Below are 24,076 nucleotides of genomic sequence, written 5' to 3' on the forward strand. Positions count from 1 at the left end.
TCGAGAGGGGCTTCGTCAAGCTCGCCCTCTGCTGGCAGCGCTGCTTCGAGGGATTGCGCGTAGTCTGCCGCGACCTCAGGTTGCTTCAGTCGTGCGATATTTAACCGAGGCGGGCGTCGATTTCGTATGTTGTTCAGTACGGAGTTTTGGGTGCATTTTTACCATCACCAGATAATGGTCTGACTCGATGTTGGCGCATCGAGAGGATCCGAGAAGTGCCGGCTGTCTATCAAGACGTGGTCGATCTGTGTTTGCGTTTGGAACGGTGATCCCCAGGTGTACTTGTGTGGGGGCCGGTTCTGGAAAAAGATACTAAATATGGCAATTCGTTTGGAGGCGGAAAAATCTATTAGTCTTAGGCCGTTTTCGTTGGTCAGCTGGTGCGTACTGAATCTTCCAATTGTCGATTTGAGTTCCTCCTCCTGGCCGATCTGAGCATTAAAAGTTCAACAAAACTGTGAGATGCGTCCCGGTGTTCCACAGTACCTGAATGTGTTCAACAGCATCAGTTAGGTAGAGATTGCGTCGTCGCTCATGTGGAGGACCCCGGGAAATCTCTATAGGCTATTTGCTAGCATAAAAGATCAGCGAAGACACTATAGTGACTTCTATAATAATCTCTGCGAGTGTTACACAGCTCAACACTTGGATTAGTCCAATGGAACATCAGGTACAATAACAAAAAATAGAGCCCACAACACACTAATTTGACACATTGACGATTGCTACTAAAATTAGAATACCGAACTGATTAACATACTCCGAATGTTAAATATTCTTTTAAAAGTACGATTACGATAAAAATAAATATTAGACCATATAAACTCGTAACAAAGATCGCTTTTTGATCGTGGATAATGACAACACCGGCTCAAAGGGAAATTCGATTTTTAAAACTGTTGTTCGAAATGATATAAGTTTTAATGACGATATTAGGGATTGAATTTCCGTCCTGCCAATAAAGATATCTTTTTTTGACTAAAGCCTGCATGTTCCAAGATATTCCATGTTCCAAGATAGATGCCAGCTATAGAGGATGGCCCTTATTCTACGACGCGCGTGAGGTGACGATAGTCGAGTCACTCGATTCTAGGAGTCGCTCGATTCTAGGAGGTGAGGAACATAACTTCGAATGAACTTTGGGACTGAGCCTCTCTCGCTTCATTTACACCGACCATTGGAATAAGGTGACTATATAGAGTCCCGCGACGGTGAGGTGACTCGACTATCGTCACCTCACGCGCGGTGCAGAATAAGAGCCTATCTATTGCGTCACTGGTATGAAGTTCCAGTGATTAAAATACAATCATAGTCAACCGCAGAAAAAGCGCGTTAAGAATCTTTTGGTTCAATTTAATACATACCCAAAGCTTTCATCAAGCTGGATACGCTGAGAGAATTTTCTTTATCGCTGTCGGTTTTCTTCTTGTTCACCGGCTTTTGACCATTCGCAGGACTGTTCCTTACAGATTCATCTGAAACAAAAGTAGACATTTCAATTCCCCGAATACCAGTAACGATTATAATAGAACAACCCACCAATATTGCTCAAATCAACCAACGGCAGCGGAGTTCTCCTGGGGGGACTCGAACCCGAGATCATCCCTTTCAAATCGTCCGACATTTTGTTAAAATATTCTCCCACGGAGCAATAGCTGCTGTCCTCGATGCGGGTGGCTTGCATCGGTTCCACATCTTCCTCAACCAAATACCCGGAGAAGCAGGACAGTTCAACCCGCTTCCTCAGATTCGAAGGCAAACGTGGAGCCTTCGGACGTACAACAGCATTCGATGAAGCATTCTTCGCTTGCTGAGCTACATTCATAACCGGAATGACGGCGTTTTCCTGCTCCCAAGCCATCTCATCCGCGAACAGCCGCGATTGTTCTTCCTCAGCCGCGCGGAAGCTAAATTCCTCTTCCAGCTGGGACATCTCCTTTTGCATCCAACTATCATTGTCGAAAGCAGGCGGTGCCATGTCCCAGAAATCTTGGGGTTGATTCGATGTGCGGCGATTTTCCTTCTGTGGAATGGAACTGAGCGATTCCCGAACCGAAGACAGTTTGCTCATATCGGCTGTTCGAGGTAGGCTGATGTCAGCAGCCGGCAGGAAGGCTGAATCATTACCCTGAGCAAGTTCTTCGCTTGGTCCAAATTTACGGGACAGCTCTCGAACCTCATCAGCGAAACTTTGATGAAGCAGCTCCCGAATTTCGGGAGCAACATTGTCGATAGAAAGCTTGCGCCGTGTGGCTTGATCCATCGTTGACCGTGCGGTCATTTCCGTTGGCTCGAATGATACCTTTTGGGGAGTCGCCTGACGGAATACAAGGAAAATAATTTACTTGATTAGTAATAGATTAAGATTTAAATTTTCAATCTAAATTTTAAAGCCCAAATTTGAAAGTGGTTTTGACAGTTCAGTTCAATTCGAATTTTTTAAACTTGAGTTCTGATTTCCATTATTTTACTTCTTAGAAGATCTTAGTCAGGATTCTAAGTACAAAACTGTTTTGTTCAAAACAATTAAATTTTATAAAACTTTATCCTAGAGACTTTTTAATGAAATTTTTGTCAAACTAAAATTTTTTTTAATTGTGTAACTTTTTATATTTTGGAAAAAATACCTGCATATGAATCGTGTGTTCATCCTCCAGTTCCGTTATGTTGATGGGCTGATAGCGGCGAGGTCGCAGCAGCGAGGATTCATTGTCGCACCGAGAATCGTAACAGGAATCTGCGGAACGGTCCTGCGTAGGCGGTGTGACCGGTTGTTGCTGTCGATAGTTGTGTGCTGCAGCGCTGAGCGCGTTAGGCGATTTCCGGCGCCTCAAGGGACTGTTCTCTTGCAAGCGATCCGCCTTTTGAAGGGTTTGGGCCGCTAGGTAGCGTTGAGTCTTTTGTAATAATATAATTTGATTACAAGATTAAATCTTTATACAATAAAGGGTTTGATTACCTTCAAAACGTCGGACGCTCTCGAATCCATTTTTATCTTCTCTTTCAACGGTCTTTTGTTCAACGTTGACACATGCAGCAAATTCAAACGATTTTACTTGTAGTTTGCCTCCAGCCACAAAAAGAAAGTTAATTTATTCCTTCTACACTAATGTATAACTACGAAGAAGCTGTTCAAGTTGAAAAACACACTATAGATTAATATTTAAAAAGTTTTTTCGACAAAAATTAACAACGATGGCGACCGTTTAATTTGTGCAACACAGAACTGAAACAAAAACACAATTTTTTGAATTCAAGCAACTGTCAAATCGAAAGGCGGGCGTGCAAAATGAGGCGGGATTGTAATGCACGCTAAAATGGTAACATTTCGAACTGCGTTTTGTAAACAAGAATGAAATGTGTAAACAGCTTTTTCTGGGTTTCTAGAATGTTTTGTGTTTACATATTGTTCTCATCGTTAAAAACTATATGCTCAAAAACGGTTGATTGTCGAGATTAACACATTTGACATGATTATGACACATCACAGCTGCGTAGCAGCTAGGTCAGACAAATAGAAATTCGTTGCAGTATTTTTTACTTTTCGACAGAAAAATGAGCCCTTTTTGAAAAGATTTAAATTGCAATCGTTTATGATAAAAATTCGTTCCGGAACCAAACAAAATCAACAAATCTGTTGTTTCGTAGATGAGGCATGCTCAGTTTGTTGAAACTTGTAAACTTATACAATGAAAAACTGTCTCAACGACTTAAAAGAGTTTTAAGAATGGTCATTCTAATGAAACAAAATTTTATGCCTGCTCACTGGTCTGTGATTAAATCAGATCAATTTTACATTTAAGCGCCTTAAACTTTTTGTTTTTTCTTCTGTTTACCACCCCTGGCGTAGCAGTAGGCAGTCTACTCACGCGTAACGTTGAGTAAACAAAGAGTAAATTATTTTCGAGACAAAAACATGAAAAATGAAAAAAATAAGAGGAAAAATGATTAATAGAAAAAAGTTACAGAAATATCCGAAAAAAACACATTCCAATCCAGTTTTGTCCTATTTATGATATTTTTCAGTTCAAATTCATCATTTTGCTAAATTTGCCAACGAATTGACTTATTTAACTCAATTTAAAAAGGGTGACAAGAAAATAACTTTGGTAATATTAGTGAGAATTGTTTAAGGTATACATTTTTACAATTTTCAATTTCAAAATTTATAGAATGGTTTTGCATATTTTGAGAAAATTATTTATTTTTGTCGGTTTTTTATTAGTAATCGCAAAATCTGCTGATATTTTCATTAAAGCATTCGTCGCTTATATGCTCAAATTTGAAATTCAGGGAAACCGTTTTTCTTTTGCCTCGTTTTGCAGCCAACTTCAGCTTCCAGGATAAACGTGTAGCATCCTAAATCCCGCCCGTTAATAACAAACCGTTAAAGCGCCCCGTTAAATGTTGATTAGCTGTCAAATGGCTGTCACCTGGTCGCCGCCGCTGCGTGTTTCGTTGGTTTCGTTTCATGCGATTTCGTTCGATTCGATTGACGGTGTCTGCGGTCTTGATACGGTTGTGTGATTATTGCGGTGGTTTTGCTGAACGCATTTTCCTGTGGAATTGCTAGTTTTCGGAACGAAATTTTCGGTGTCGAATCCAGCGGTTGCCAGCAGGCAAAACAATCGGTGCATCTGGAACAGGTTCCGGCTAAGTCCCAGCCATTTGGTTGCAGGAGGTGTGCATTCTCTGTCTACGTGTGCAAATTTTTCAAGTTCATTCTTCGGAGACATAAACAGTGTGGTATTCTTGGTTGAAGGTTTGCTACCGGGTTCCGGTCGTTCTGGTTCTTTTCCGTATCGGTCCGCCGGTTTTCGTTTGATATCGCGCGCGCGCTCGTTCAATTTCGGGTAGTGTTTCAGGTTTCGCACTTTCCGGCTCTCAGTTCCGGTTGATTTCGATTCTGGTGAAAGCACCCCTCCTGCCGTCCAAGCTGACTACTTTCGGTGGCAAGCAACATCCGGGAGACCATAATCCGCCAGCACAGGGCCACCTTCACTGTATCTTCCGGAAACGATGGGTAAGGCGAAGAAGGGCAAGAAGGACGCCGCCGCCGTGGCCGCTCCCGGGGACGAAGGGTAAGTTTCATGGTGGCACCAGACGACTGGTCATCACCATGCATTTACTTGTAAAGCGATTAGGGCGGGTGAACGATCTTATTTCATAATATTTAGTAACATGCTTTCGAGTCAATAGTTTTTTAATACTTAAAAAAGCGAATCTATTCTAAACGTCTTAAAACAAGTAATTTCATGTTTAAATAATATCGCAATAGGTAATTTGTTACGTTTTCACAATTTTTTAAATGAGCAGTCGTGTTCCCAAAAAACAGCTCTGTAACTTTAACCTGGGATTGGTTCACTTCAGTCAAGGCTTGAAAAAGCTTTTTCTCTTCTGCTTCCTGTTCGCCACAGGTTCTAGATTTAAGATTCACCTTTGATTAGGAACGGTGTAAGTACAGTACCGTTCATAATTGTATAGAAATTGGAAGCATGCCAACTGTCACTCCGACTTTGAACATTCATAACTTTTTATTCTGATGATATTTTTTGATCAAATTTTCTGTGTAAGATAGATCAACTATCACACTATTATATCGTAATATTTGAGCTTCCTATAGTTTGTGTGGCGTGAGATACAGTAGTTCTACGAAAATCGGAGTACGGAGTTCAATAAAAATCGTTGCATACTTTCGTAAAAAGCGTTGCATACGAAAGTATGCAACGCTTTTTATTGAAATTTTGCAGAGTGATTGTTGAAATATTAAGTTAGCATGTCTGAAGTTGGACGATTCATGACAACAATATGTTTTCCATCCACAAATCAGTCAAAAAATGTCTGCCAAAAGCAATAAAAAAAAGAATAAATAGAATAAATAATCCATTTGTGTTTTGAAATCAGAATCTCACGATATTGTTGTGAATTTTTGATAGAATTGGATTTACTGGCTGTAGAACATAAGATATGATTTTCCTATGGAAACATTCGTCTAAAATTCTATAGAAATCGCATTTTTTGGTCCATGCCTGAAATATTGTACCTCGCGTAACTTTTGATTCCATTGATAGAACTTTTCAAAAACTTCAGACATGCTAACTTAATATTTCAACAATCACTCTGTAAAATTTCATTGAAGTGCGTAGCGTAGTTTCTGAGATATTGCAATTTCAAGTCAATTTAAGTCCAAAACGTCCGATTTTCGTAGAACTACTGTACTGCCCCTATTCGCATATGAGTCCCATGTGTAAAAACTGCAAACCGAGAAAAACGCTTGTAAAGTTTGAAACTTGTTTCCATAAAAACAATCGTATAAATCATTTGTTGGCAAAACCTATCAATAGTTCGGATAGAAAACACTTCAAAGAATACTTCTGTTTACTTTTGTGTTAATACTAACTAATAATTACGGAGAAATTTCAATAAAACACTCTTGTGACTCATATGCGAATATTCTTAACCCTCGAACAAAGATTATTCGCAAATGAGTCTCTGCTGCTAAAGTTATCGGCAAGTGGCAAGTACTTTTCTAACATATTTTTTCATCTGTTTACCATTCTTTTTGATGACAGAAGAAAGTTATCGAAAGATCTTGATTCCAAACTGATTTCAATCAAGGTTTATTCGCCAAGTGGGATGAGTTTTCCTGTGTTTTTTTTTCAAAACTTTGTTTTCGTTCGTGTGAAATTGCTGCGAATTTATCATACATCATCATCATTCAATTCAATGTGTGTTACCGATACGTAGATAACACTGACCAAAAGTCTGCTAGATTCAAGACAAAGAAGGAGATTTCTTCCGGGAACATCTTTCTAGATAATAAACGAAAACAGTGGTATTGATATTGTTGTGCATATAGAAAAAAGTATTGAAAAAAGTTTGTTATTTTGTTACCGAAACAACACTTAAAGTACTACCACGTACTACACCCGGTCTCACATTAGATCGTCGAAATTACGCACGAAGGAACCATCCTGACCAAAGACTGATCTATTGAGCGTTGTTTATCGGTTGATTTTTGTCGAAAAAATAATTTTGGTTTGATAGTTCATGTTTCTCTAATTTCTTTCATCACATATGAAAATGTGATAATTTTGGTTACCAGTTACTTATTAATGTTTTTATAGGCTAAAAAGCAAATTTCTTCTGAATCATTTCGCTACTATACGTTCAATTTTTATGTAAATTAATGTTTTAAGCATTAAATTATTGATTTACTTCATTTTCTATCTATCCTTTCCTTCAATTGTAAGCTCTAGCGCTGAATTTTGGTCATGGGACTCATATGCGAATATTTTTCACATGGGACACATCTGGGGTCATATTTTTTTCGAAATTTTGGGAACAAACTTCGAACAAAAACTTGTTTTTTAGGTCAATTTGAGCACAAAGAAGCGTTTTCCATCGATAACTCAAAAACGATGAAAATGCACATGGGACTCATATGCGAATAGGGGCAGTGTAACTCAGGCCACACAAACTATAGAAAGCTCAAATATTGTGATACAATAGTGTGATAGTTGATCTATCTTACGCAGAAAACTTATTAAAAGAATATCATCAGAGTAAAAAGTTATGGAAGCTCAAAGTCAAAGTGATAGTGCGCGTGCTTCCAATTTCTATACAATTATGAACGGTACTGTAATTGTAATTTTATTGAGTACCGATACCTGGGGATGAATAAACCAACTGGTTTAAAATCCCAAAAAAAAAAAAAAAAAAAAAAAAAAATTGAGTACCGATCGCCTTCTTTGGTACTACATATAGTTAAGGAAACTATGAAGAAGCGGTTTAACATTGGAGAATCAACGTAACTATAACACATTATAAACTAGAGTAATAATTTTTTACGGCTTTTTTGAAACAGGTCCTGGTTAACGAGCCTATAGTAAACAAAGAGACGAAATGTCGCGATTGGAATTTTTTGTTTTCTGTCAGTGTCATTCCAATCGAGCAATACCAAGCAGTCTTAAAGGCAGCCTTACAGCAGGATTTTAAGCTCATTATTTTAAAAGGGATCAGATGGCGCCTCTTTAGTCCTGGTAGGTTTGAGTTTGGTTTCCATGGGAATGGTATCCCAACATGATGCACCATGCACCATTATACTCTTTCCGCTCGATTCGGTATGTCTGGGTATAATGAAGTAGCGAAACCTTTCGAGCTGTCCTCTTTGCAGGTGTTGTTGTAGATAGTTGGGTAACAAGCCTTGGTACCCTGATGTCACACATGGTGTCTAGCACCCTGCCCCAAAATTGCTTTCCGCCGTACGTTGGCTGTTGTATCTCGACATCTGAGGTTGAAAACAAATCTCACAGAAGATTTGAAGCACCGATGCAGTTGCTCTCGTAGATTCAAGTTTGTTTTCGCAGCTAAATTTGCTCGTAAGTTGATGATTTGGCAAGGGATCTGTATTTGTGGGAAGAAGACTAAGATTTTCATCACTGGGGAGACAATGAATGGAAATGTTAACAAAGAAAAAAGTCTCCGGAAGAGGGTTTTGCCATTCATTCGGTCCCACAAAGGTCCGCAATTTTAGCTGCTCCACTAGCTTTACACAGCTTCCTCCGAGAAGCGAGCAGTTCGCCCCGCTGTCTAACAGACCGGTGATGCTTTTTCCCAGGACTTCGATTACTGCATGCGGTCGATTGCGTTGTTTAGATTGATGACTAAAGAATTGATGTTGTTGAAATCCGGTATCTGGGAAGGATCATCAAAATATGGCGAGGAATTCGGTCCCTCCGTTACTAGTTCCCCGCCGGGGCGTTTCCCGAACGATGTCGACAACTTGGGCAGCTCCTTAACGAAAAACCTTTTTACCCACAGCGATAGCAGAACAGTATCGCTTGTGGTTTGGAACAATCCATAAAGCGATGTCCCTCCTCGTCGCAATTCTATCTAAACATTGGTGATCGCGTGTTCACGCTCGTTGGTTCTGGGTGCTCTTGACTAGACACTGCCGGTCGCGATTGATTTTTCCGCGTGTTTGTAGTATTTTGCTCCCTGCGTTCAAATCTCACCCTCAATGCATCGACCTGATGAATCAGTTCCTCCAAACGATCTTCCACCTTGTTGATCACCGATGATTCACCGTACGAACTCACTGCTTCTTCATTTCTGCGACTATTCATTTCTTCTAGAACATTGACTCTTCCGTAGCGCTGATTCATCGGAGCATTGCGATTAGCGCGTTGTACTGGCACTGATGTAGCGAGCGATGGTTCTAACAGCGATGCTGCCGGAAGTAGCTTTCGCCGCTAAAGCTGTTGGAGCTTTCTAAGCTCGTCGAATTCCTTACATGCTTCTACCAGTTGTTCAACCAAAGCTGCTTGCTGTGCTGCTGCGATCGGAGCGTACGTAGAATTCATATTCTTCTTGATTATAAACAATTTCTCTCTATCCGTTGCTGGAGGATTTGCATATCTGAACAGTGTGGAAATGTCTGCGAAGAAGTCGCTAAAAGTTTCTTGCTCTCCTTGGAGCCGATGATATGCTTCAGCCCTCAAAATGTATGCGTAGCTGCTTGGTAGGAACTCTCCCCGGATTAATCGCTTGAAATCACCCCAGGATCTCAAATCGCCTCTTAAGAATGCTCTCGCACCCTCAAAATTTTCATCAGTTGTGGTATATTTGGCTATGGGGAGCTACCGTGTGCACTCCCACGCCCGTTCACATTAAGAAAAATCTCTCCCGTTGGGCGCCAATGTTGGAGATTTTTCTTTATGTGAACGGGCGTGGGAGTGCACACGGTAGCTCCTCATAGCCAAATATGCCACAACTGATGAAAATTTTGATTTTATAATTGCATGTATTCAATGAAACGTTTTACTCACTCTGATTTGACTTCCGGTGTGGCATGCCCATGCACTACTGGTGGCTACTCGCCCATTGACCCGCGCGCCCACGGCCATCAAACTGCTGATCTGCTAAAAGTGCTGATCCAACAACACAGGGTTCCTCTAGCAATGCAGTACGGATCGAGATGGCTGCCTTCTCGCCTCTCTTGCCTTGCGAGAATGGTGTCGCGATCATTTGGTGGGTACTTCCCTTGTGATCGGTGAACCAAAGCTGCTACGGTCGCTCGCAGGCCTCTGAGGAGCCCCAGCAAAGTCCGACTCTGGGATGACTTCTTGAGATGGCTTGCGAAGCATGGTTGTTGTTGTTGCTGATGCCCGGTTGGCAGGTTTGTGGTTACCGGATCGCGGAACCTTGCTGCTGCGATACCCGTTGGCGACCCGGATGCGGATCGCTTGATCGTATCAGGCCCAGGTGACTGGCGAATAGTGAGGCGTACCGACGTGAGTTGACGTGGCGTGGCTACGGCTTGGCTGCTGGGGACTAAAGAGGAGAAACAAAAAAGCCCTGGTGGGAATGGCACCATTAGTTTTGGATCTTCATTCCCGTTTTCTTTGCGGTCTTACCCGATATTGTAGCTGTTGTGTTACAGGTCTTGCGCTAATGCGATGTAGTGCGCTCCGACTGACTGGCTCTGCCTGAAACACGCAATAATCTGAGTAGAGGCACATGCAGACGTGATCCGAGAAGTTAGGTCCGGGATGTCGCCAAAAAGCTGAATTTGTCAAGTTCATTTGTCCAGCAGACCAAGTAGCGGGAGGGCCTGCATACATGCAAGGTTCAGAATGCTCCAAACCGCGACAAAAGGCAAAACATGGTGGGGAAAATGCGAGCCCGGAAGCTGTACACCGAAATCCTGACGAAGCCGCATTGCTTGGTAAATGGACGACGAAACCTACGTCAAAGCGGACTTCTGTCAGCTGCCGGGCCTGTTGTTCTTCACTGCAGAGGACAAATTTAGCGTTCCGGAGGAGATTCGCAAGCAGAAACTATCCAAGTTTGCCAAAAAGTACATGGTGTGGCAAGCAATCTGCTCTTCCGGAAAGCGGAGCGCCCCTTTGTGACGACCGGCACGGTAAACGGCAGGTTTACCTTAACAAGTGCTTACAGAAGCGCTTACTACCACTATTGAAGAAGCATGAGGGCTCGACCATCTTCTGGCCGGATCTCGCTTCATGCCACTATTCAAAGGACGTGTTGAAGTGGTACGAAGCCAACGGGGTCACCTCGTGCCAAAGGAAATAAAACCGTCCAACGCGCCGGAGCTTCGCCCAATAGACAAATTTTGGGCGATTTTGAAGCAGGCCCTCTGGAAGAACCCAAAAGTTGTCAAATCGAAGGCAGACTTCAAGAGAAAGTGAATTTCTGTTAAAAAAAACTACACGGACGGGGTAAAGAGGAAGGTTCGAGCATACGGGCTTGGGCTCGAAGTATGAATAAAAGAAAATGCCAAAAGTGCGAATTTCTACAGCGTTTTTTCCGTGATGCAATTTGATGTGACACATCCTTTACGTCGGTACTCGATGCAAGGGAGCAGGCCTAACAAACTTAGGGTTTCCAGTCAAAGAAAGAGAAAAAGACCGCACAACGGTCGGAGTAGACTGATCCCATCGGCGGGGGGCTGTAATGTTAGTAGTGTAATGGTAGTTAGTGCGATCGATCCAGGGTTTGAAGCTTCAAAGAACGGACTTGAGCTTTCGCACAGGGGATGCGGTCAGTACGTCGCGTTAGGGAGTAGGATAGAGTATCTGAGTAGAGCGTTTATCGAAGCTGCGGGGATAAGACTAAACCTTCCACAGTAAAGGTAGTAGGAGAAGGCCATTGGCCGGAATTATTTTAAGTCTCGCGTGAGCCCAGGATAAGCTGCTTTCGATCGACACACTACGGGCTAAAGGTGTCGAACCTCTAATCCCACCGATAAGAAGTCGGACCTCGAGTCGTGACTCGTGAGAGGAAATGTCAGGCCCCGAAACTCCCAGAGGAGAGGTTTGTGTGTTTAACCTCGAGTTTTTATGATGAGAGGTCGGATCTCGAGTCGCAAGAGGAGAGATCAGGCCTTGAGTCTGAAGTGTTTGGGGCTTCCTACGGTAGGGGAAATAAACATATAGTTATAGTTAACTGTTCAGCTCGATAGTCCCGCTTCGACTGACTTTTTCATTCTTCGTATATGACATTCGTAGTCGGGTCACTCGCGAACGATCTTAGAGCGACTCTCTCGTTAACGTAAAAGCTCAGACACGACAGCCTCTACAAGAGGAGGGATATGCGTGATAACCCTCGACTTTCGAGTCGCTACGATGAGAGATTAGGCATTTGGTAGAACAGAGGTATGTGTAAGCGTATGTAAACTTCGAGTTACTGCGAGGAGGGTCGGATCTCGAGCCATTAGAGGAGAGATCAGGCCTTAAGCCGCCAGGGGAGTTTGTGCTGGAATCTCGCGTCATTACGAGGAGATATGGGTCTCGAATCGTTAGAGATCAGGTATCGAGTCGTAATAAGGTGAGGGATTGCTAAAAGTAATCTCGTCTATGAATATTCCGTGGAGCACACAGTGTTATACCACGTTATACGTTCGAGATGTGGTAATTCGCCGTGTCTGGAAATGCAATCCGTTAACCAGGATTTGCTACCTGGGTTCTCGCTGATCATAGGCTTTCTATAATTCCACAAAGATCTTCCGAGATCTTCAGCTGGATGAGCTTGGTTAGCGCAGCTCTGCCCGATGTTTCGATGATAGAGCGGACTCCACTGTGCTGCGAGCTAATTCGAATGCCGGAGGGTCCGCCTCTATTCTTGGAATTCCATTGGATTCGTCTCTTATTCATCTTCTCTAGTACCTTATTTACCAGCGATATCCAGTTGATGTAAAGAGTGCGATGTACATGTGTAACATCACAGCATTCCCTTAGAGTAGTATCTTAGGGGTACAGCAGTTTCGAAGCCCATTGTTATTCAGGTTCCGCCCCCATTTTAACACTTCGCAGGCGTTAGCTTGTTCTCTTCACCGTTTAATTTCAAATCTGTCACGGCATTCGATCCCACACGTTAGCAAACCGAAAATGTTCGTTATCCGTGAATGATTTTCTGAAGCACCGAATATCTATTATGGATTCAGGTCCATTTATTGAAATTTCTGGGAGTGTTCACATTCACAAAACTGAGTTCAGCTTTGTCAGAGCTTAGAACTTTGTCCACTGCCCTTCGTAAGGCGACTACTCGACTCCTCGAGTCATACGTTGAAGTCCTTACATTATTCAACATTTGATTCAATTGAAATGAGCTTTTTTCCATTGAATACACGGGTTTTTCTGATTCTTCAAAAGATGTCTTTGGATAGTTCAAACAAAATGCACATTCAAACACAGATTATTTCTGTAACTGGTGATACTTGTACTTGTTACTGACGACGTTGTAGAACTAGATCTGTTTGAACATCTCCTTCTTAGGCTTTTCGTAGGATTTCCCTGGATCTTTGGTTTCGTTTGTTAAAGGGTATGACGTGACGTTCACGCGAATAAAGACACACATGTTATTTCCTTTTTTATGGGCAGTTTATATTAAGGATAATAAAAAAAACTTTCTTACCCGGACCGTAAGGTTTGGATGGTATCTTATCGTATCAGGACGATTCAAGCTTATTATTGTTTATTTATCAATTCGGTTGTATACTGTTTATAATATGCTTACTGTTTGTAATATGCTACGATTCAACTCCAACACACAATATTTATTCATAGAATCTGAAATATTAAAATTCAATTTAAAATTGTTACAAATATTTCAACAATCATCTTACTATTTCAGCTCCGACGTCGAGGTAAAGCAGACGGAGCTAACCGAAACTGTCGAAGTCGAGAACCGCAAGAACGATAACAAGCGGAAGGAGAAAAAGGCGAAAGCCAGAGACGAAAGCGACGAGGACAATGAGGACGCGGTCGGGAAAGTGACCGAAGAGGTCAAAAAGCTGACCGTCAAGGAGAAGAAAAAATCCAAGAAAGCGGAACAGAAAGACTCCGATGCAGATGATGCCGAAGAAGATGATGGGGGCAGCAAAAAGGCTTCCAAGAAAAAGGGAAAATCTGCTGGTGGAGGACCCGTTGGGTTTTCGCTGCTAATGGCCGATGATGACGACGACGATGAACAGGAAGATACCATGCGGGATGACGACGAGGATGAAGCCCCCAAAAAAGGCAAAGCAAAGGGCGGTAAAAAGCCGAAGGAGGAAGAAGAGTCGACTCAATCAAAGGGTGGTAAAAAGAGTAAGAAAGATAAGAAGAAAAAGAAGGGAGACAGCGATGAAGAGGACATAGAGAAGATGCTTGCAGAGTTGGAGATGGAATACTCTGGAGCCAAACCTGCACCAACGGGTGACGATAACGCAGCTCCAACGGAGTCCAAGGAGCCAGAAAAGAAGAAAGACAAAAAGGATAAAAAGAAGAAGGAAGAACCTGCTCCGGTTGTCGAAGCAGCAGACAAGCAAGATGATGGCGAAGTTCACATCAAAACTGCTGCTGAAAAACGAAAGGAGAAGAAGGAACGTCAGAAGGCCAACAAACAACAGGAAAAAGATGCGGAAGGTGAAAAGCCGCAAGACGATTCTCCTAAGGAGTCCAAAGAATCTACCCCGGCTCCTGAACCGGAAGTTGTTGGCGACAGTAAAAAGAAAAAGAAGAAGGGTAAAAAGGAAGAAGGAGAAGCTACCCCTGCTCCTGCTGAAGAAAAACCATCTGCAGCTACTGGAAAAGCTACTACTGAAGCTGCTGGAAAACCAAGCGATGCTGCGGCCAAAGAAGGTGACAAGAAAAAGAAAGGTCCCAATAAGGCGGCTATCGCTTTGATGCAAGAGCGATTGAAGGCAATCCGCGAGGAAGAGGAACGTCTCAAGCGCGAAGAAGAAGAAAAGGAACGATTAGCTGAAGAAGCGGAAAAAATGCGATTAGAACAGTTGCGACTGGAACAAGAGAAAAAGGAAAAGAAGAAACAAAAGGAAAAAGAACGTAAAGAACGTTTGAAGGCTGAAGGAAAACTGTTAACCGCGAAACAGAAGCAGGATCGCATGCGAGCACAAGCTATGTTGGAAGCATTGAAGGCCCAAGGTGTCGAAATTCCTGAAGCTGGCACAGAGAAAAAGGTTCGATTAGGAACACGAATCCGCCCGAAGAAGAAGGATGAAGGTGCTAAAGAGGGCGATTCCAAAGAAGACAGTCCAACTGGTGACGATGAAAAAACTGAACAGCAACTAGCAGATGAAGCAGAGAAGGCCGATGAAGTAAAAGATTCTTGGGATGCTTCGGATAGTGAAGACGAGAAAACGAAAGATCAAAAGCCGGATAAAGAAGCTCAAAAACCTGAACCAGTAAAGCAAGCGAAAAAAGAGGAATCTGATGAAGAAGATGAAAGTGATTCAGATGATGATGGCTCGGAAGAAGAAACTGAAAGTGAAGACGATTCGGAAGCAGATGATCGTCCAGAAGCAGAAAAGATGAAACAACGTGCTCTGGAACGTATTGCTAAAAGAACTCAAGATGCAGAAAAGAAACGTACAACAGATAACTTGCGTGCTGCCATAGTTTGCGTCCTGGGACACGTAGACACAGGAAAAACAAAAATCTTAGACAAGTTACGTCGTACGAACGTACAAGATGCCGAAGCAGGTGGTATCACCCAACAAATCGGTGCTACTAATGTCCCTATTGAAAATATTAAGGAGCAAACGAAATTTGTCAAAGGATTTTCAGATACCACTTTCAAGCTGCCAGGTTTACTTATTATTGACACGCCTGGTCACGAATCCTTCAGTAATTTACGTACTCGAGGTTCTTCGCTGTGCGATATTGCTATCCTAGTCGTTGATATTATGCATGGGCTCGAACCGCAAACCATAGAATCTATCAATATACTTAAGTCTAAACGTACTCCATTTGTAGTAGCCCTCAATAAGATAGATCGTCTGTATGACTGGAATACGGCGAACCGCCGAGACGTTAGAGATATCATAAAAAGTCAAGCATCCAACACTCAACTGGAGTTCACTCAGCGCACAAAAGAAGTAATCGTTCAATTCGCCGAGCAAGGTTTGAATGCTGCTCTCTACTATGAGAACCCTGATCCCAAAACGTATATTTCCCTCATCCCGACTAGTGCCATCACTGGCGAAGGAATGGGTAATCTGCTGTTCCTAATTGTTCAGTTCTGTCAGAAGCAGCTGGCTAAGCGTTTGATGTACAGCGAAGATTTGCAAGCTAGTGTTTTGGAAGTGAAAGCTATCCCCGGTCTGGGAACCACCATCGATGTCATTTTGGTCAACGGTAAACTCCGGGAGGGTGAAACCATGATTCTGGCCGGTACGGAGGGACCAATTGTGACTCCGATAAAGGCGCTACTCATGCCGCAACCCATGAAGGAACTGCGTGTCAAGAATGCGTACATCGAGCACAAGGAAGTCATCGCTGCTCAGGGTGTCAAGATTGCAGCTAAAGAGCTTGAAAAGGCCATCGCTGGGTTGAATATCCAGATTGCTCAGAAGCCGGATGAGGTGGAAATTTTCAAGTGAGTTGATTAGTTCAGTTAATCGAGAGTTTTTAATTAATTGAATGTATGTTTTTCACTTTTAGGGATATTGTGGCTCGTGACTTGAGATCGGTGCTTAGCAGTATTAAGCTTAGTGAACGTGGTGTGTACGTTCAAGCGTCAACGCTGGGATCGCTCGAAGCTTTGCTGGAGTTCCTGAGGACCTCGAAAATTCCGGTGAGTAATGCTTATACTCTGTTGACTGAGTTATAGTTGTAACGCTGGGTGGGTGTACTGACCACTAAACTATCGAGGATTTGTTTTATATCTTTTATATATTTTATTCAATACTTCGTTGGATCGTTCACATTTTGACAAAGGTTGCCGAAAAAATATACAGGGTGTCGAGGTAAAAGTGATACACTCATAAAAACCAAACCAGTTTTTTTGTAGCGCTGAAATGGTATAGTGGTTTAAACGGTGCGAGCCTGGTGACGCCAGGCGTTATTCCTCTGTGGAATCGATTTCAATAAACTCCTTTTAAATCATCTGTATTTTTATTAAGGCATTTTTTATACGAACTTGATGTTTCCCTCGAAGAGATACCATTGACTTAGCACTAAGCGTACATGTTTCGAGGATATGATGGCTAAAATTTTACAAATGCTGAAACCATCATCCCACAGAGAGGATACTATGCATACCGTGACCGAGATTCGAACTAATGACCGTTGGTTTAGAAAACTTGAATGCTTACTAGAGAAGTTTCTTATTGCCAAGTGTATTTACTTGTTTATTATGTTAGTAGAAGAGCAAGCTGTAATGGTCGCGGCCCACTCAACTGTTAGCAAATAAATTAAGATGGACTCAACATCTCTAAGTAGCAGAATTGCAATGCATTTAGTTGAAATCTTTCATTTTTTTGTTAGATAACGGCCCATAGTCGCTTTTCGAAGACATTACAAGCTGCACGCAAAATTTCTTAAGACGAGACCCACCTATAATGTGATTTTTTTTTCGAATGATCGAATGAAAACTGTTGGAGCCGTCGCAAGCTTCTGAAAATGGATATTAATCTGTTTTTACCCTCAATTCTTCCGAATAAATCAACAAAAAAACATGTTCGGACTTTTTAACAAAATGTTACCTATATTGTGTTATTTTTTCCAAGGAATCAAATTAAAACTTCTTAGAATGTAAAGGGTCCGGCAATTGAAATGCTACAACACTTTAGGAGTGATTATTACGGAGTATACAAAACCGAGTTAGATGACACCTTGTCACCTTGTTAACATTATGTCTAAGATGTCAGAGGATATTTTTGTTAATTTTGTAATCAAGTGTTTTTTTTTGTAAAAATAGTCCTCGAACCTTAACGTAGTGCTTTGAATGCCTTGTTCCAGTGAAACGGTAGAAAGACATATTTCGTGAGTTGCCCAATGAGTGTATGTATTTTTTTTATGTTGGCTCGCACTTGGAAGATACCTGGAGATCAGGAGTACCCAAGTATAATATGGTGGGGATCGTAAAGCTACAGTGGCGACACCTACCATGGTGAAGATCATCAAGATGCACCCTGAGAGAATTTCTTGACGTAGTAACACTAAATTGGCGTTAGATTTTAATACACCGGATCAAAATCGCCATCGGATCTTGGAAGATGATCTTTAGGCCCAGCCTTACAAGATCCTAAGATTTCAAGACCTCTCGTTTGAACAGAAGCAAGAGCGGGTAGAAAGGGCGAAAGTGCAGCTTACGCGGTCCAATCAATTCACCGAATATTCGGTCGAATATTCTGTTGAGTTTTCAATAGAAATACTTCTATTTCTACTGCTATTCCTAATAGAAATCTTCTATTTCTGGCATCTTAATGTCCCCCATGTTTTAAGTCGATTTTTTCCAACCAGATGTACATATCAGATCTTTTTAAAGTAGGATCTCTTTGCTTTTCAAAATGTCACCATTACCTGAAAGGACATTAGATAACTTGTCGTTTCTAGGACGTTTATAACAAATGAGATTGGATTCCAGTGAAATCTGGAACAAAACATGTCAAAAGAGGTGTTAAGCTATTTGAAATTGCTTTTTATATCGAATTAGATGAATGTATAATTTTCGCTAGATGTTATGAAAATAGTTGCCCGAAAGAACGATGATCTTTAACCTTATGCATACTATACTTTCTACGACACGTATAGACACGACCGGTTTTTAACGATTTTTTTGAACTTGTAAAAAAGAAGGAAAAATCTGAACAGGAACTATGCATTATTCTGAAACATACAAGAGGAAAAAGAAATAAAATTACTTGAAACTTAAAGTATTCATCGAATTACAACATCAGTGTTCAAATTGTATTTAACAAATAAATTTACTCCAAAACATCGTTTAGTAACAGAAAATTTAAAAATTTTCCAAAAGATATTTGATTTTTTTTTAAATTTGATTTAGCATAAAATCTGAATAAACCTGGGTAAAATCCTGAAAGTATAGCCAAGCCATGCCAATCAGATTTAACTTTTCTCGAATTCTTTATTTGGTTTATGGGCAAGTCTGGATATATCAAGAAAATTTGAAATAAACGATAATCAAAGTATGAAGCTATGTACATTAAAAATACACGGATACATCTTAAATGTTTAACTGAAACCATACATTTTTGATGATTTTGAAGGTTTTTAATATTACTTCTGGATATTCAATAAGATATCCAACATCAGTTGAAAAAATTGAGAATTCTGTATTTGATTTTTTTTTAAACATTAGTATTCGGCCTATTCGGCTGAATACCTAGCTGAACTATTCGGTGAGCCGAATATTCGGCCTAACGGTTTTTTGGCGATATTCGACGCCGAATATTCGGCCGACCGAATATTGGGTACATCTCTAGTTTTGATGTAAATCGTATTAATTTTGAAAGAATTTTTTTTTGTTTTGATCAAATTATTTGTTAGTTCCAATGTAGCACTTCAAATGCCAGACCTTGTAGATATGACTGTTTTCCGACTGTGGTATGACTGTGGTATTTCCGGGGTTTCATAGTGATTACTAATTGAAACTCCGAAAATACTAAAACAGCCATCGCCATTTTCAAAAGAGTTCGCCACGCTAGCTTTAAAAGTTTTTGGCCACTTTGACTGTATCATCGGAACTACTGACCCGATTTTCATAAATTATACTTTTCCGTCTACATGTTCACTATAAGTTTATTACATTTAGGAGGCACCTGAACATTGTACCTGTTCGAAAAAGGATGCGCTTTCTGGCAAAGATCGTGACCGTCCCTGTTTGATCAAGGAAATTTCACTATGTCAGATAGATTTTTTGCTATTGGAATTATTTAAAAACAAAGTTTTTTGTCTTAAAAATCATATGCTAAGAATGAAATCCAAGAAAAACTAAACAAATCATTAAATTTTCGCTTGAAAACCATTTTTTTAATTTTCATTATTTTTTATTAACAAAACTGAGCTGATAAATAATTTCTTTAAAGAATATTAAATCAATAAATAGTAACATAATTCCGTACCCTAGGCTGTAATGGGTCACGGCGACGGCGTGCATTACTGTGTTTATGGAAGTTGACGGTTTGGAAACAGACTCTAAACTAACATAAACCTGAAAGGGCGGTTTCACGTAGCCTTATTCGATATGAGATCATAGAAAGTAAATTAAAAGGTGGTTCAATATCGTATACTTTTTCTTTGATGATCCATGTTGATAAGGTGAATGGGAGTTGAAACACTCGCCCTTCCTTCCGTTGGACAACAACAGCATTGCGCAGTGGAAATATCACAATTTTCAGTTTAAATGTTGATATTTCCACTTTTCCACCATGCGCAAGTTAGATTAGAATAGACAGTATTGTAAATGAATGATAACTGCCAAAATTAGATAGACAATTTAATTGTACAAGAATTACTTGGATGAGGATGTTAACAATTGACACATGGTTAGGTATTCAATGTTTAATGTGCTACTAGGCAAGATAAAGTAATAGTATTCTTCTCCCCAATGCTCTAGTAAGTGTGCATTTGCGGTTTATGAATTTCGAAGGCTTATTCTTAAATCAAGCATTTTAGAAGAACTAGAGGCTAATTGGATCAAGATGCTGTTTAGACAGTTTCCTGTCAGAATATTTCCTTTTCGTTTCAATACTTTTTGAAAGATTTGTCTATTTTTTTGGTTAGGTGTGAAATTCAAATAATGAAGTAAAAGATAGATGATAGTCCAGGAAAATAATATTGGAGATTTATAAATAGGAGTGTAATTTATTTCATCAGAAACACATTGAGGAAAGTTGCTCTGAAAAGTTGTTAAGAGTTCGAGATTTTAGAAGAACAGCATTATCATTAGCAGCATGCTATTTATTTTATTGTTTGTATGATGTAAAATTAATACAAAAGTTGGAGTGATAGACAATTAGAAATTCTGTTTTATGGTATCCAAGTTGTTAATATAATTATAGAGCAGCCGCGTATTTATTTTGAATTTCTAAGTAATCACACATTGGGAAACATCTTTAATTACCCAATCCATCTGAATCTAGTTCTTTCTCGTTTTTATACTTTTTTTTTGTAGTTCGATCTATAGCTTGATTAGGTTTGAAATTCAAATAAGGATGTGGAAGATAGAAGGTATGATTTTGATAAACAATAACCTTCTCGTCCAGGAAAATAATATCGGGGTTTTAAATATTGACATTCATTTTAACCAAACAAAAGATCGAGGAAGGTTGTTTTGAAAAGTTGTTCGAAATTAGCAATGAGGTTTTAGAAGAACAGAATCGCCATTTGCATTATGGTTTATATCCTGTTGTTTTGATAAGTCAATGATAGTACAAATGGTATTGATCATGGAATTCATAATTGTATCTCTATGTTATTTTTTGATTTTCCAAAAAATTGGTACAATTAATATTTGTGTTTAGCGAAATTCTATAATTGCTGCATTGAGAGATAGCTTATTATTTAGATGTTTTGTGCTGAATTCGGGAATATGTTTATTAGTCAATCTATGTTAATCTCGATTAAAAACGATCATAAATTCATTAAATCGAGTAAGGTTAGGTGACAGGTAGGGATAACTCAACTACGGTAAGATAGTGAACCCTTCAGACAATGATATTGAGACGTTAGAATATGATAACTTTTGCTACCATACTGTTACTGCTCGGTTGAATCGGAGGTTGGGTTAACTCGAAGCCCATGTAGGGCCCAATTGTCCCAGTCCGTCGAGCACTATCTTAACGCTTCCCTAAACTGGTGCTTCAGAACCCTCGGGCTCTGTTGCCGCTATCCTACTCTAAGCTATTCTACTCTCATGTAAATTTTCCTCTTCTGTCCCCCGATCTGTTTTTCCTTTCCGGGTCAGCCAGGTAGCTCATAAACCCATACAACAAAAAAATAAATAAATAAATAAATAAATAGTAACATAATTGCCAATTTCATTTATTCTTTGACACATTATGAATCGCGAAGAACATACAACGGTAAATTTCCAAAATTCGACTTCCATTGTTTCGAAAACAAATCGATCAAATGTGATGATTTGAGATTTTTAAGTTATTACTTTTTATAGAGTCATTCTGAGCAAGTTTTTAATAATTACAATATTAGAATAGAAATAAATGATTTTAAATGGTTATACCTCTGTCCGCGGTTTTTCACATCAGCGGTATATTGTTTGGCGGTAGGCTATTTTGGCGGTTTACCATTTGGCAAATGGCCTTGTTTGGCGTTGTTATTTTTTGCGATATGAGCCTTTTCGCGATTCTTCTTTTTGGCAGTATGCAACATTTCGCAGTAAGATATTTGCCCAGAAACATAATGAGCAAATGTTGTACCGAATCGTTTTTCTGGTTTAGAAACGTAAAGCGTATATAGGACCATACATCATTCCATTTCGAACGCGTATCGTGAGGAGGCGGCCTCTTAGCTCCGATCTATGTTTCTGAGACGGTCCCGATTTTTAGGTTTACCGAAAGATCTAGGAAGGTTTCGTGTTTCTAGGTTTGCCTAAAGCTAGGGACAATCCCCGAACGCGCAGCGTGAGGAGGCGGCCTCTTAGCTCTGATCTATGTTTCTGAGACGGCTTGTTTTTCTAGGTTTACAGAGAGACCTAGGAAGGCCCCGTGTTCCTAGGTTTACCCAAAGCTAGGGACGATCCTTGTTAGGACATCCTCGTAATTCTGATCCCTGTTTCTAGGACGGACTTTTACATTTGAAACCGACCGCGAAGTGACTCAGTTGCCAATTATACATACCGCCAAATAAACTCATTCACAAATTGGGAAATAATATCAAAATTTAAATCTTTTGTATGTCATCAGAACGCACCGAAAGATTATTTCACCCCAGAAAACATGACTTCGTGAAAAACTGCAGTTGAGTTCTACCATCAATTCAGGCCACAAAAGTAAAGCGCCGAACTCAAAGAAACTAGACAATATTAGTTTTAAAAACATATTCATGTAAAAGAAAATTTAATGTGCGATCGTTTGTGGTTTTTAATTATTAAGATTATATGATATATTCAGTTTGCTGGCGAAATGTGTCTTTCGTATATTTTTTTTATCTGAAGACAAAATAACTCGTGTTTTTGGAGAAAAATCGTTCTTGACCAAAAATTTTTAATAGTAATAACAGTGTAAATTTAAATTCAAGTATGTAATACTAAAGTTTAAAATATTTTCATTGAACTAAAAATTTAACCGGACCTCGAAACCGAAATCCTAGACTTCAATCTGATGAGTGAATAAGAATTTTTAAATATTGTTCAAGATCGGAATTCAAAACCTTAATGTAAATTTAAACTAAGATAATCATCTAAATCTAAATTTAAAATTTCCAAAAATATCAAATTTTGGAATTGATTCTGTTGTTTGGTTTTGAATCTGAATTATAAATCAAAACATCGAGTCATTTATCTGAATTTAGAAGTTTCAGATCTGAATTCAATGGTTTATGTCTCAGTTAGTTGATCAATCGGTCGTTGGATCCGAAAAAGTTGCAAAAAATCAGAACAATTTTGAGTTATTCTCATAATATGAAATATGACCTTCTGCAGGGCTAGAAGTTGGTCACTTTTGAGTAACTTTGTCACTTTTTTCAGACTGGTCACTCACATGTTACTTATTTTGAAATGTAATCACTATAGTCACATTTTTCTATAATTGCTTTACAACTGAGCTAAATTTTAATTATTTTTTCTTTTTTTGTAAATTTAGTTTTCGGCATATCGGTGAAAGTTTATATTCTTGGAGAAAGAATATCAGAATTGAAAATTGCTAAAGATGGATAGAAAAGTGAGGAGAAAATTTTACAGATGTTGAAAAGAGTGAAAGAACATTTTTGCGAGGAAAACTTATTAACGTACACCATACTTTACCCCGCAACATTTCATTGTTTAGGAGAAGTAGGACCGGGATAGAGGTGGCACTACCTTAACATATACAATGAAATCTGGTTGGTCCGAAGTTTACATGTGGTGAACTCGTATACTCCGTACGGCCCATCCAGATTTCATTGTATAGGTTAAGGTAGTGCCACCTCTATCCCGGTCCTACTTCTCCTAATCCTCTTTTTCTGTGATTATATTGAATTTTTCGTTAATTTTTTACTAGGCCAATGTAACTCTTCTGTCAATTTTCTGTCTACATACTGTTGGAAATCTATTTTCTATCTTGTATCAATGTGTTGTAACATTTTTATGA

General features: G+C 39.9%; 2 protein-coding genes across 2 annotated transcripts; one reads left to right on the top strand and one right to left on the bottom strand.

The window, feature by feature from the left end:
* Positions 1-1,353: 1,353 nt before the first annotated feature.
* On the bottom strand, positions 1,354-3,210 carry LOC129752099 (uncharacterized). Its single transcript, XM_055747891.1, has 4 exons — positions 2,960-3,210; positions 2,628-2,897; positions 1,540-2,317; positions 1,354-1,475 (listed from the first exon to the last, which is right to left on the bottom strand). The coding sequence occupies exons 1-4, from the start codon at positions 2,987-2,989 to the stop codon at positions 1,354-1,356; spliced, it is 1,200 nt and encodes a 399-aa protein (XP_055603866.1). The 5' UTR covers positions 2,990-3,210.
* A 1,243-nt stretch (positions 3,211-4,453) lies between these two features.
* LOC129752100 (eukaryotic translation initiation factor 5B) lies at positions 4,454-16,635 on the top strand. Its single transcript, XM_055747892.1, has 3 exons — positions 4,454-5,081; positions 13,657-16,401; positions 16,467-16,635. Exons 1-3 carry the CDS (start codon positions 5,020-5,022, stop codon positions 16,633-16,635), a joined length of 2,976 nt encoding a protein of 991 aa, XP_055603867.1. The 5' UTR covers positions 4,454-5,019.
* Positions 16,636-24,076: the final 7,441 nt, after the last annotated feature.

This window comes from Uranotaenia lowii, chromosome 3 (assembly GCF_029784155.1).
Source record: "Uranotaenia lowii strain MFRU-FL chromosome 3, ASM2978415v1, whole genome shotgun sequence".
Classification (NCBI taxonomy): domain Eukaryota; kingdom Metazoa; phylum Arthropoda; class Insecta; order Diptera; family Culicidae; genus Uranotaenia; species Uranotaenia lowii.